Below are 13474 nucleotides of genomic sequence, written 5' to 3'. Positions count from 1 at the left end.
ATAAAATTATTAGTCAAAACCAACAGTGTTAAGCAAAGTCTCTTTGTGAAGAAGAGAGCATGGTGATTTTGTATTTCGGTGTTGTAGCCTGGTGGTATGTAGAGGTTGATAGGACTTTAGTGTTCAGGAAGGGAGGAGAAAAGTCCTGATTTTTATGTCTTTGGATGGTTTGCTTAGAGGGATCGTGAAACTGGGATGTCAATATTGACTATGTTCTGTTGTGGTACTCTGAAGTATGCGCTGCTAGATGGGGTTTTTTTGTGTTTTTGCTCTGTGCTACAGAGTTCTTTGGGAAATTTTGTAGAGCTAAAATTAAGGATGGTGTCGCTTTTTGTCAAATTTCTTGTTGGTTTTGCCAGATTTCTTGTAGTTTGAGTCAGCATGTATAATTGCTGCTATTGCTTTCATCTAGACTGCAAGGAACACTTTTTAATCTAGTCTTTCTTGTTGAAAAAATAAGTCCCTCATAGTCAGGTGGAAAGATGTGAATTGCCTCAGGAAAAGGAATCTAACACATTATGAAATGGTGAAATGTGAGTAGCAACGTTGGAAACAGCCTGGGGTGATGGCTGACAGCAAACCTTAAGTGACTGTGCCATGTGATCCAGTGGCAGAGAGGGTTGCTTGAATTCTTTCCTGGGTACACAAAGATGCATTGCAAAGTGGGGACAAAACTTTGAAATACTTTTTACAGTTACAGCTGCAAAAAAAGTTTTATACCTCCTTAGATAAAATTTTTAACCATAGAGACTACCATAAATGTGTCTAAATTTCTAGTTTGGAGGCACTTGTTCCAAAAAATGTGTTGGTTTTGTGTTGGTTTTGTATAGTTTTGGGGTTGTTTTGTTTTGGTTTTTTTTGAAGTGTCTTCTCACAAGCTGTTTCTTACATATATGCAGACATGTTTTTTTCATACTCCTTAGTCAGGTGTCATTTAAAACAAAGGTACTTCTGTGTAGCTGCCAGGCAAGCTGTGGTTGGCTTAGGGACAAGTATAGTAATGCAGTGCAAAGCAGAGTGGGGTGGCTTAGTGATCAGACTGTTAATGAAGGGACAGAAAAGAACTCCTTTAGGAATGTACTTTGTTGATATTTGTCCTAGGAATTAAAGCTACAGAGTATATAAAAATACAGTTTCCAAATTTTTGTTTTAGAGTGTTTTTTTGTTGTTGTTTTTAACACTGTACTTTACCATCTGTTATTAGTTTACTAGGACTTTGGGCTGGTGCATCCTTACTCTGGTGAAAGAAAGGGAGAATTAATATTCTAGCACTGGTACATAAGTCAGATCTTTTATTTGCTAATAGTACTTGAAAGCATCTTAAATTTCTGACATTATTTGTTTCAGAAGCGTAGCAGCTCTTTGCAGTTATCCTAGAGCTTCTGAGACTAATTTTATGACTTCTGAGAAACTTAAGATAATGTGTATTGGGTGCAAAATGAAAGCATATTCTTGTGGGGACTGCCTGCACTTGAGAAGTCAGACTCTGAGGTTGGATGATGATAAGAATTTGCTGTCTAACTTGTTTTTTTGGAGTGCATAAATATTTTCTGTGATGTTTTAATTTCAGACATGAAATATGAAGGTTTAGATATGTTTAGACAAAAGCAGTTTTGATGATAACCTTTGTCTAAACACCTGTTTGATTGTATTTGTGTACCATGTGCATTCAGTATAGAAACAGGGAGTTTCACAGGGGGTTCAGACTTCTGGTCAGTTTACGGTTTTCAAGTGGTCTTTATTTTTCTTGGTACTGGATATAACAAAGATGAATGCCCATAAAATGATATCTCTCTCTGATTCTCAGATGTGAATGAATTGAAGGAGTGCCTTCATGTACTAGTGAAGGAACAGCAAGCTCTGGCCACACAAACTGCAACAACAGCTCTTTCAGCTATGAGGCTAAAGCAGAGGCTGGTTATCCTGGAACGATACTTCATTGCTTTGAACAGAGCAGTTCTTCAGGAGAACGTCAAAGTAAAGTGGAAAAGCAGTAGTGTTCCTCTGCCTGCTGTGGATAAAAAAAGGTAGTAACACTTCCATGAACAAGTTAATCCATTAGAAAAGTCATAGAAAGGTTATCAACCTGTCTGTGAGAGCTTAATGTGATTTATTCCTCCTTGTGAAACATTAACGGTAAAGAAACTTCTTATTTCTTAAGATGGCTTTACCATATTATCTGCCATCAGTCCTCCTCCTTGCCTGGTGCTTTCTTACAGTGTCTCTGTACTAGTAGGTTTTTATTGTAATACATTGCTGTAGGTATTAAACTTTGAGCTATAAGTATACATTTATTGAAGTATTTCTTTTGTTCTACTCAGCTAGAAAGTATGGAGAAGTCCATTTCAGAAATGATGCTAATGGAAATTACATAATTTCAATAACATTAATGTATTTTTGTCAGTAGTTGCTCAGTTAAAGCACATAAATTAAAAAATACAAATACATAAAAGCAGAACATAGAACCTTGGCTTGGGTGAGGAATGATGTAATTGTGCATTTTATAGGCAACTATTTCAAGAGAATGAACTGAACAAGGAATTATCTGATTACTTTTTGTGTCTGGATAGCTATCTAGACCTAAAAATAGAAAAATCTATCAGATAAGGCATTAAAGAAAGTGTTCAGTAGCTGTCTGAGAGAACAAGCAATCTAGCTTGGGAAATTTTTGTTAGGTTGTCTCTAGCTTCAGATATGAAAAGAGAATGTAAGTAAGATATCACAACTAGTTATTATGGAATTGGAGTTCTGACAAGGATGTCTTTCTTTGAATAGACTGTTCTCTTGAAATTTTTTTTCAGTTCTGATTAAAAAGAGCACTGATATCTTTAAGTTATCAGATTGCTAAAAATGCAAGTATAATTTTTTGAAAAAGTCCTAAGCAGTTCACTTTCTTTGTAATCTCACAACATACCAAAATAGACTTGGTGGTTCAGTGTTGGAAGCAGTAGGGCATCTCCTGTTGCTGACTACAAAGGGGAGCTTACTTAAAATAGTGTGATTGTCTGCATGAAAAGAGAAGTTAACAGAAATGAATGTGAGTCCAGTGGATATTGCCAAAAGTTGAAGCTATCTGTCTTCCTTAACCACACAAGTACAGAAACTGCAAAGAGAGATTTGTAGTGTTGACACTTGAATAGAAAGATAAGAAGTGAAAAAATGGGTGGAATTAATTATCAATAATTAAAGATTAATTTTAAAAAGTCTGTAAGCTTAGTTTATGCAGTCCAAACTAGCTAAAAATATAGACTTCCCGAGTAAATAATTAGTACATGAATTACCTTATGTTTGTGTATTTTTGGTAAAGCATCATAATTTTGCTTTGAGTAACAATGGGCATTTTTTTGGTGGCAGTCTATTATGCCAGTCTGGTTTATATTTTTCTCTGTGAAGCTTTTTGATATTGGACATTGAATTGGTTCTTTGAAGTGGTTGAAGTTGAATTTTGGTTGCTGATGTTTTGATGTTGTTCACCTTGTTTCTCAAGACACAGTTATGCTTCTTTACAAATAAAAATTGTGTAATTGTATATGCATGCATAGGGCTAAATTATAAAATTGTTGAATATGTAAGTTATACAAAATAAGTGTAACATAAATATATATTATTATACTATAGAGTTATTGAAACTATTCATACATAATTTTTTTTTAGCTCAAGACCTGTAGGCAAAGGTGTAGAAGGACTTGCACGTGTTGGATCCCGGGCAGCACTTTCATTTGCATTTGCTTTCCTTCGTAGAGCCTGGAGGTCAGGTAGGTCTTCTCTTGAGCATATTGCATATATTTTTCATTTGAAGCCAGTTGACTCACTAAAGCCTGTGTGTGTGTTAAATATTTGCATAGAACTATAACTTTATAGATGATAGATTTGCATAATTGCATTTGTGTGATACTGTGCCCAACAATGTTGTTGCTGATCAAAGCCACCCAAGCCAGTATCAATGTTATATTTTTCTGGGATATTTTATGCTTAGGAAGGTAAGTTGGGATTTCATGAAAAGCATGTATTTTTAATGCTCGATTTCAGAAAAGTTGGATTTATTCTTCAGGCAAGGTCAAGCTGCTATATTATTACATGATAGTAGCAGCTTAGAAAAAGTTTTGAGTGTGAAGCTTGTGTTTAGGTTGTGTACTTGTCAGCAGTTGTCAAATTGCAGAGGTTGGCAGAATTGTCCCCTGTGCCACTAAACCTGCCTGTCTCAGTCTGCACTGTTTGGTCAGATAGCAGGTGTGGGCTTACTCTGTCCAGCCAGCCCTAGTTCACCTCTTTTCTCAGTGGCTGCATAGTGGAATGAGCTGGTTTGGGTTTTCACCTTTCTGGATTTTATTTTTTTTTTGGTGAAGATTTCTTCAGAAGGCTGCAGTCAAATACTCTTGTGAATATTGAGAACTTTGTGTGTAGGAAGTAACTTGTATCTTGTGTTGAAAAAAAGCTCCGCAAAATGTTGTGTACAACAATTTCTCTAACTTTTGTAAAGATGGGAATTTAACTGCTTTTGCTGTGTTCCTTAGGTGAAGATGCAGACTTGTGCAGTGAATTGTTACAGGAATCACTTGATGCACTGCGAGCTCTACCAGAGGCATCCCTTTTTGATGAAGGGACTGTATCTTCTGTGTGGCTGGAAGTGGTAGAAAGAGCTACTAAATTCCTAAGGTCTGTTGTGACTGGGTAAGTTTCTTTTTTTCAGCTCTTAAATGGCAAGCTTGCATCTCTCAGAAGCCCATGGTATAAAGATAATGATTTATAGAATATTGGAAAGATTTCCTTCCTTTTCTAATGTTGTTATACAAGCAAGCAAAAAATTAATGAACTATTGAAGTGATGCTCTTTAAATATGATTTCATGATTTTAGCTGCTTAAGAAAAATCTGAATTGGAATATCCTGAATCACTTCATGAAGACTTACCCAAAAAATTGTGTTTTACTAATGTAAAAGTAGTTAATGATAATAATATTACCAAAGCAGAAGAATGCTTTGGTAATATTATATATGTGCACTCTTAATTTAAGTACAGTAAAATAATACAGATTTCTGTGCATGAGGGAAAATACACTAACACTGGACTTGGAACAGTCCCCTGCTCTTCCCTGTTATTTAAGTAGGCTTCAGGTTACCTTTTTACAGTAGTTACTAGAAATTCTTTTCAATACTGGAACTACATCCTTAAGGTGTATATCATAAAACATAAAAAACATATTTGAATTTCACATATAAGAATATGTGTTTCATATTCTTAGCAAGTTTAATAGAACTGTTGATAGATAGCAGAACTTGGGGCATATTTAAAGCCTAGCTGTTACTCTAAAACTTGATCCAGTTTGGAATGTGTGGGCTTTTCTTCTCAGCTGTTTTCATCACCACTTCAGTATTTTTCTGTAAGTTTAGTGGTTCTTGGGGTGCTGTAGATGCTTTTGATAAGCAATTATGTATTATTTTCTATTAGTTAATGTATATTGTTTGACTTTTAAATAGAGATGTGCATGGAGCTCCCAGTACCAAGGGGCCAGGAAACATTCCTTTGCAAGACCAACACTTGGCACTTGCCATATTGCTTGAACTGGCAGTGCAGAGGGGTACACTAAGGTGAGAAGCATGAACACTCTGATTTTTAACCATCACTGTCCGTTGGAATGGGCTGACAGTCTTCAGTTTTCATGGATTTGGGTTTAATGTAATAATTGTGGTTCAAAGCATATGCATCTTTTCATTAAAGCAGTGGTGATTGATAGCTAATACTATCTAGATTCCAAAATCCATTTTTTATATTTTGCTAATCTGTTTAAAACACAAAGCCCTGACATCTGATTTTGCTAAACTTCCAAATGTAGAAAGTGAATATGGATAACCTAACCCAGTGTTTCTAGGGATGCTTATTAATAGAAAATGTTGATTCCCTCTTTCAGCCAAATGTTGTCTGCAGTTATGTTGCTGCTTCAACTTTGGGATAACGGGACGAGGGAAACGGACAATGAGCGATCTGCACAGGGAACAAGTGCACCCCTTCTACCTTTGCTACAAAGATTTCAGAGTATAATATGTAATAAAGACATGCCCAATACTGAGGAAGAGATTCAGGTACTTATTCTTGGATTATTTGATAGGGGCATTATGTTGGAATCAAATTTCATTTGCCTGGCTAAAATAATCATAAAATTATCCAAACAAAACCGGGAGTGGTGTTTTCCATGTAAAATCTATGTACACCATGGTTGTTTGGTTTTCATGTGAACATTTGAGTTTCTTGAGGTAGGGGATAGATTGTCACAGCATGGTTAGAGGTAAGCATTGTTTCATAGTTAATGCTGTTGGGATAATGAAGTTAGATGTGGCTAAGTAAGTTTTCTGCATATTTGGATTGTTTTTATTCTGTGTTTAAAATTAATTGTAGTATAACTCTTAGTGAATATTAAAGAGGTTGATTAAGCATAAATCAATTTTATCATGCGTGTAACTTTCTATTATATACACTGACTATTTTCTCAACATGCATGTTTCAGATTTTTCCCTGATGTAAAAAGAGGATGTGCAGAGTTAATTCATTTTCTCTTACACTTGTGCAGATAGTCATCTTGTCTAAACTTTATTGTGTGTCTCTATGTGTAGTCTCATAGATACACCTTGAATGCTTTTCTGACTCCTCTTTTCTTTTTTCCAGCTTCTGACTTACCCTCTAAGTCCAAATGAAAGTTTTCTGAGGTATCTGACTTTGCCACAGGACAATGAGCTGGCGATTGATCTGAGACAAACAGCTGTGGTGATCATGGCCCATTTAGACCGCCTTGCCACCCCATGTATGCCTCCACAGTGTAGCTCTCCTACATCTCATAAGGTAATTGTTTGCAATCTCAAATACAGTAGGATGTTTTCCCTGAAAGCATAACTGAATTTCAGAATGCAAGGAAAACAGCTCTTAAGATTCTTCAAATTCCTTTCTGATTTTCACAACATAACCTTGAGTTCTGAAATTTGTCTTACATGGGTAACTTTTATTACATCAGCCCTTTTTCAATTGGCCTTGGAGTGCAATTTTATGGTTTATGAACCATTCTGTCTTACCACACTATGGCTAATTCTGCCATATTTTGAGCTGTTCCTTGTGTTTCTCAGAGTAAATTCGCAAGACCAGACTTTACAAATGTTGGGGGTCTGACGTACTAAAAAAATAAAGAAAAAAGTAAATGCCAACTTTCCAAGTTGAAAAATCTGAATCTCTTACAGTAGATATTTATAACTCATTTAATACCAGACTGAACTGAATACGATGCATGCAAGTCCTTCTTTTTGGTATCTTCTAATTAGGTAGGTTTTATTGACTATTGGCATGAATGACAGTCACAGATTTGAATATATTTGGCATAAAAGGGTTTAAAACATAATTTGCTCTGTGGATTTTATTAAGTTGTGTATTTCAAAATTTGGTACTTACAGAATTTCTTTTTTCCTAGGGGTCACTGCAAGAGGTCATTGCTTGGGGATTAATAGGTTGGAAATATTATGCTAATGTGAGCGGTCCAATTCAATGTGAAGGACTGGCCAACCTTGGTGTTGTACAGGTTGCTTGTGCAGAGAAACGTTTTCTGATATTATCTAGAAATGGAAGAGTTTATACACAAGCATATAACAGCGATACTCTGGTGAGAGTTTTTTACATGTTTTTAAAAATCTGTTCTGTATTACTTGATAAATCTGCTCTTCTAAATATTTATAATTCCTTAGGATAGTAGTTGGAGATGTGCTGATTTCTGTGAGCTTTCTGTACTGTTGTATTTGAACCTTCAGAAATAGTGGGTTTTGTCTCTTGTTTTGATCTGATGAAATGCATGTGGATTCTGTAATTTCTATCAGGCTAGAGGTTATGGATACAATTATAATTGCTTTTATTGGTATGCTGGCCTTGGTAGCTTCCAAAATCGGTAGATATGAAATGGATTTTACTTTAGTGATATACTGTGTTCAAGCTGCATAGTTTCTCCAAGAAATACACTGTAACAGAAGCCTTTGTCACTAAGATAGCCTGTAAAGATAAACACCATTTTCATATGCACTGAAGACCTATGAGGATGGGAACAAATAACTTCAAAGCATTGCTTTTGTCATATTTGACCATTTTTTTCTTCATGCCTTCACCTCATTAATTTGAGAGCAAAGTTTTGATAAAACTGGAAATAGGAAAACTGTACCTAGTTATGTGATGGAAAATATCAGCAGTTTTTGTAAGCATGTTGCTTTTGTTTGGTTTGCAGGGACCACAGCTGGTGCAGAGTCTAGCTTCCAGAAATATTGTGAAGATAGCAGCACATTCAGATGGGCACCACTATCTGGCTTTGTCAGCAAATGGTGAAGTTTTCTCTTGGGGTTGTGGAGATGGTGGAAGACTAGGTCATGGGGATACAGTGTATGTATTAAAAATAATCATAACATTTATTTGCAAGTGTTCTGAATTCATTGTAAAAATTATTTTGTTGTGTATATAAGCAATGTTCAGCATTTGACATTTGGCTCTGTTACTGAACAGAGGTTGCATTCTCCCTGTGTGTTTTCTCTGTCTGGAATATTCCCAGCTCTCTATTAATGCTGCTTTCTGAAATACCTCTAGGTAGAGGGTGTAGCAGTGAGCACTGTTAGTAGGCCTTTTATTAATGGTTTTATGAATCCAGAACACATTTTCTCTGTAGTGTTGACTCACATGTTGGAGCGGGGTCATCATTTTTTATGCAGTCATGCTATACATTATTCCATTTTTCCCATAATTATTGTCCTGCTTTTGTGTAGAAGCAGTCTTCTACACCAGTACTGCATAGGGGGTGTACATCAATACACTTTAGAGATTTTAAGTGTCTTCCCCCAGTACAGAATTCCCTCTGAAGTAAGAGAGAGATTACACAGGGGTTATCAGTATCATGAAATGAATTGTTCAGATACAGTAATTAAAGGTAGTATTTTTAACAATAGACAATTTTTTTTTAAAACATTGCATGAACTCAGTTGGAAACAGAAGCTGCAGTTGTTAGATACTCCTTCAGTGGTTTCTATGTTGTTGAACAATTTGAACTTAATTTTGGCTTGTAGCTCTATTTATATTTTGTTACTTCAGACTGATAATAAGGCTTGCAGGTAGAATTGCAGCGATTATGATGAGCATGTCACACCTTTTATCAACTACTCATCAAATCACCTTTTGTGAAATATGTCACCTTCTCTTTAAATAGCCCTCTGGAGGAACCGAAGATGATATCTGCTTTATCTGGGAAGCAAGCTGGGAAACATGTTGTTCATATTGCATGTGGAAGCACCTATAGTGCAGCCATTACTGCTGAGGGGGAGCTGTATACATGGGGACGAGGAAACTATGGCAGACTTGGTCATGGTGAGTTAGTGGATATCTTCAAATAAGTTATTAAAGAATTGTTTAGTGCCTGTCACAAATCATCTTTCATCCCGCCTAAAGCTGATTTGAGAACCTTCTGTGGCTTTATGTGAATTGAAATAATTACGGGAGGGATTGTCTCAAACCCAGTAAATTCCTATGAGTTATCTGGAAGTAAGCAATTGGGTGGAGAAATAAAATCTGCGGTGTTCTCTGTTCCTTTCCTCATGAAGCTAAGACTATTTCATGGGTTAAATCCTTGTTGGATGTCTCAGAAACCCTATAGGAGCTTAGTCATGACACTCCAATCTACAAACAAAACTAACCAACACTGACCTACACCCACATAACAAAACATCCAAAAGCAAACAAGCAAAAAAAAACGAACAAAAGAACCTGTCAGGCCTTCTGGGCTTTTCTTCTCACAGAACTACTTTGTTTTGAAGGTTCCAGTGAAGATCAGACCATCCCAATGCTGGTCACGGGGCTGAAAGGACTCAAAGTTATTGATGTGTCGTGTGGAAGTGGAGATGCTCAGACTCTTGCAGTTACTGAAAATGGTTAGTAGTAAACAAAACTTAAAAGTTTTAAGTAAGCTTACCTTTCCTTCCTTTTACTCTGAAGATGTTTATACTGCAGATATGCTTATTTCTAGTGGCTTGAATTCTGTAAGAATTTGAAGCTGAAATTCCTTCTGGGGAATTAAATATGTACATTTATACATTTTGCATATAATATTGCAGAGGTGTTTCCATGCATAGATATGCAGTATGTTCCTTATGAATATGCAAATATATTGATTTATGGTGTATATATATTTTATGTAAGTGTGTAATGGACACACAAAATAATACGTATAATGTGTCTAAATTTTATTCATTACTGTATAAGTGCAAATATCTCATGTTGTCACAAGAGCCAGAATTCAGAGTAGGAGAGCTGTCTCTGTTAACCCTTTGGAACTGTCAAAGAGAAACTGCATGGAAGTTCATCTTTCCAATGTCCCTGACCAAGGTGCCTAGGATGAGATAGATTCAAAACCTGCATTTCATTGTGTGAGGTTAAGCCCTAAAGTAATCTCTTAGAAAGCAGATAGTTCTTGGAAGCTAATTGTTCCTTTGAAATACAGCTGGTTAATATGATGTGCATTATTTAAAACATTATTAAAACATTATTTAAACATTATTTAAAAACAAATGTTTGCTCATGCAGGAAATGGAAACCCAGATTTTATCCATTTTTTTTTTCTCTTGGTCTCTGCCTTGCATGCTTCCATTGCTTATCAGAGTACCTAGGGACTAGCTTATGCAAGCAGGGAACACAAATGCAACGGAATGTAAAGCAAAACTTTGTTTGGACATGCATGGGTTTACCATTCTTGAACCATAATTTTATTTACTGCAGATGCAGAATGACTTGACTGTTTCTAAGTTCCTACATCAGGACTTAGATTTAGTAGTGTATTTCAAAAGAACATGATAGATACGGTGATTTAATTTCGAGAAATGCTTGAATGATATAAACTGAATATTGAAATAGGCTTCACAGACAGTTTGGCCATTTGATGTGGAAAACATTTTGTAAGTTCTTATAAATAATAAACGAAACCAGTTTTTAATTTGCTTGATTTACAGTAAATCCTATGCTTCATGTATTTTTAAGAAGGACTTTCCATACACTAATAGATTTTCAGTGCGTGTTCTATGTTGCACTTTTTATGTTCAGTTTTGTCAGCATAAAAGCTTTTCAAATATTATTCTTTCTTATTGTCACAAACAATTAATTAATTTGGAACTACTTTTCTTAAAATACAATTTAAAATCTGTGCTTGTTATAGAATCTCAGGTTTTTAAGGACTTACCTGTTAAAACAGATGAGTTAATTACATGAAAAAGCAGTGCAATTATTTTTTTTCTTTCTCCTGATCTAAAGGCCAAGTGTGGTCTTGGGGTGATGGAGACTATGGAAAACTGGGAAGAGGAGGCAGTGATGGTTGCAAAACTCCCAAGCTGATAGAAAAACTTCAAGATCTGGACATTGTGAAAGTACGCTGTGGGAGTCAGTTTTCTATTGCTTTAACCAAAGATGGCCAGGTCTACACCTGGGGAAAAGGCGACAATCAGAGACTCGGGCATGGGACGGAAGAGCATGTTCGATATCCCAAACTGCTGGAAGGCTTGAAAGGTAATTGTCAGAGCTGGAAATATTCCAAAGTTCCTTTTGCTGCTGTTGGAGTTTTTTACGGGACACAAATGAACTCAACTTTAAGAGTGATGGTACCATGTACTGTGTCATATTTTATGCTGGTAGCACTGCAAAAGGTAATAATGTGCATTTCCCGTCACTTCTGCATTTATACCTACAAGATTTTAGCAGACTTAAAGACACTATGTCATGACTGCTTTAAATGCTGCATGTCTTGTGTTCTCATTATTCTTATTGCTTTTCTTTTATTAGGTTCACAGAAATGCTTATTTAAAGCATGTATGTTTGCACTGTCATGCAAATAAATAGATATAAAATATATTATTAGATTAAGGCAGGGGAATGAATAAATGAAAATAACAGACAACAAATAGTGTCATTAAAGTTGTGTTTGCCTTTTGACTAGTTCATAACAGAGTGAAAATCACTTCTTTCATTTGTGAGAAACCTGAGGTTCTGTAGGAGATGAGGAAGAAACATTTTTTATTGCTCTGTCTTTCCTTTAAATTGTTATTCATGTATGTTGAATGATCTAAATGGGAACAACTTCTGAGCTAATGACTACAAATAACTTTACAGTCTCTCATCATAGATGGGGAGATCTTTTAAAAAATCTTTCCCGAAAAGGTTTCTATGTAGAAGGGACACAAAGGAGAAGATTTTTTTTTTTAACTTGTAAACTTTCATACTTACCTGTCTGTTGGTTTATGCTTTGCTATACTCTTCCAAGCCACTACTGAAGCAAAAATGAGACTCTTGACATCCATAATATGTTCCTAGTAAAACGTGGTTGTAATTAGCATGGTTTTCCTTATCTCTGCTATTTTTCTGTCAATGATTGTAATATCCAAGTTATATTTTCAATATCTAACTTTCCTATCAGGAAAGAAAGTGATAGATGTGGCAGCTGGATCTACCCATTGTTTAGCACTGACTGAAGATAGTGAAGTGCACAGCTGGGGAAGCAATGATCAGTGTCAGCATTTTGATACTTTGCGTATCACTAAACCAGAGCCTGCAGCTCTCCCCGGGTTAGACACAAAGCATATTGTTGGAATTGCTTGTGGACCTGCTCAGGTAGGTTTTATTTTTGAATGATTTGGTTTTTACCTCTCACTGAGGTTCTGTATTCTAATTCTGGTCCTTCTTTCTGTGTTTGCATGACTTTTTGTATTATTATTCTGAGTAAATGAAGGCTTTGGGGAAAAAAAAAATCTTGTGCAGTTGTTCTGCTGAAAAGGGGTGATTAGCTTTCCCTCTCTTGGATATTCTGAGAAGTAGCTATTTACTTGTTTTGTTTTGTGTGGTACAGCAATGGAGGAGTTGTCAGCATGTTGTTTCCTGGGGCACAAATAGTAAGGTATCTGGACTGGGTATGACAACACATTGGAAAATGTGATAGGAGAGTTCTGGATCCGTAGGGTTTTATGTATGTTTACAAGGATGCAAGTAGAGCATTCTCTTCCACAGTTGTGCTGGTATTATTTCCACATGAACTATTGCTGTTTGAGGGCAGATTTAGCTTTACACTCCTATCTGTAATCAGTGCCATATTTAGAAAATAACTGACTGTGGAACTTTGTGTATTGTTTCCATTTATAGAGTTTTGCTTGGTCATCGTGTTCAGAATGGTCAATAGGCTTGCGGGTACCTTTTGTGGTGGATGTTTGCCCCATGACATTTGAGCAGCTGGATCTGTTACTGAGACAAGTAACTGAGGGAATGGATGGATCCTCTGACTGGCCCCCTCCTCAGGAAAAGGAGTGTATGGCTGTGGCAACATTAAACCTTTTAAGACTTCAGGTACCTCCAATTTCCTACACTTTGAGCAGTCATTGAGCTGAATGTTTTCACTAAACTGCTTGGATGGAAACAGTAACCTTTAATGTGCCTTAAAA

At 36.0% G+C, this 13474-nt stretch overlaps 1 protein-coding gene across 3 annotated transcripts in view; it reads left to right on the top strand.

The window, feature by feature from the left end:
* HERC2 (HECT and RLD domain containing E3 ubiquitin protein ligase 2) overlaps positions 1-13474 on the top strand; it is a 114862-nt gene that overhangs the window by 25737 nt on the left and 75651 nt on the right. For 2 of the 3 annotated variants that reach the window (XM_069006295.1, XM_069006302.1), the window contains exons 5-17: positions 1808-2027; positions 3655-3755; positions 4515-4671; positions 5477-5587; positions 5908-6079; positions 6660-6833; positions 7450-7638; positions 8248-8399; positions 9214-9371; positions 9818-9931; positions 11304-11555; positions 12460-12653; positions 13179-13379. In XM_069006295.1, the coding sequence (XP_068862396.1) occupies positions 1808-2027; positions 3655-3755; positions 4515-4671; positions 5477-5587; positions 5908-6079; positions 6660-6833; positions 7450-7638; positions 8248-8399; positions 9214-9371; positions 9818-9931; positions 11304-11555; positions 12460-12653; positions 13179-13379 (2195 nt within the window). The remainder of the gene's footprint in view (positions 1-1807; positions 2028-3654; positions 3756-4514; positions 4672-5476; positions 5588-5907; positions 6080-6659; positions 6834-7449; positions 7639-8247; positions 8400-9213; positions 9372-9817; positions 9932-11303; positions 11556-12459; positions 12654-13178; positions 13380-13474) is intronic. The other variant, XM_069006311.1, reaches the window with a different exon arrangement.

The sequence above is a fragment of the Aphelocoma coerulescens genome, chromosome 1 (assembly GCF_041296385.1).
Source record: "Aphelocoma coerulescens isolate FSJ_1873_10779 chromosome 1, UR_Acoe_1.0, whole genome shotgun sequence".
NCBI lineage: Eukaryota > Metazoa > Chordata > Aves > Passeriformes > Corvidae > Aphelocoma > Aphelocoma coerulescens.
This window is presented reverse-complemented; position numbering and strand designations above follow the sequence as displayed.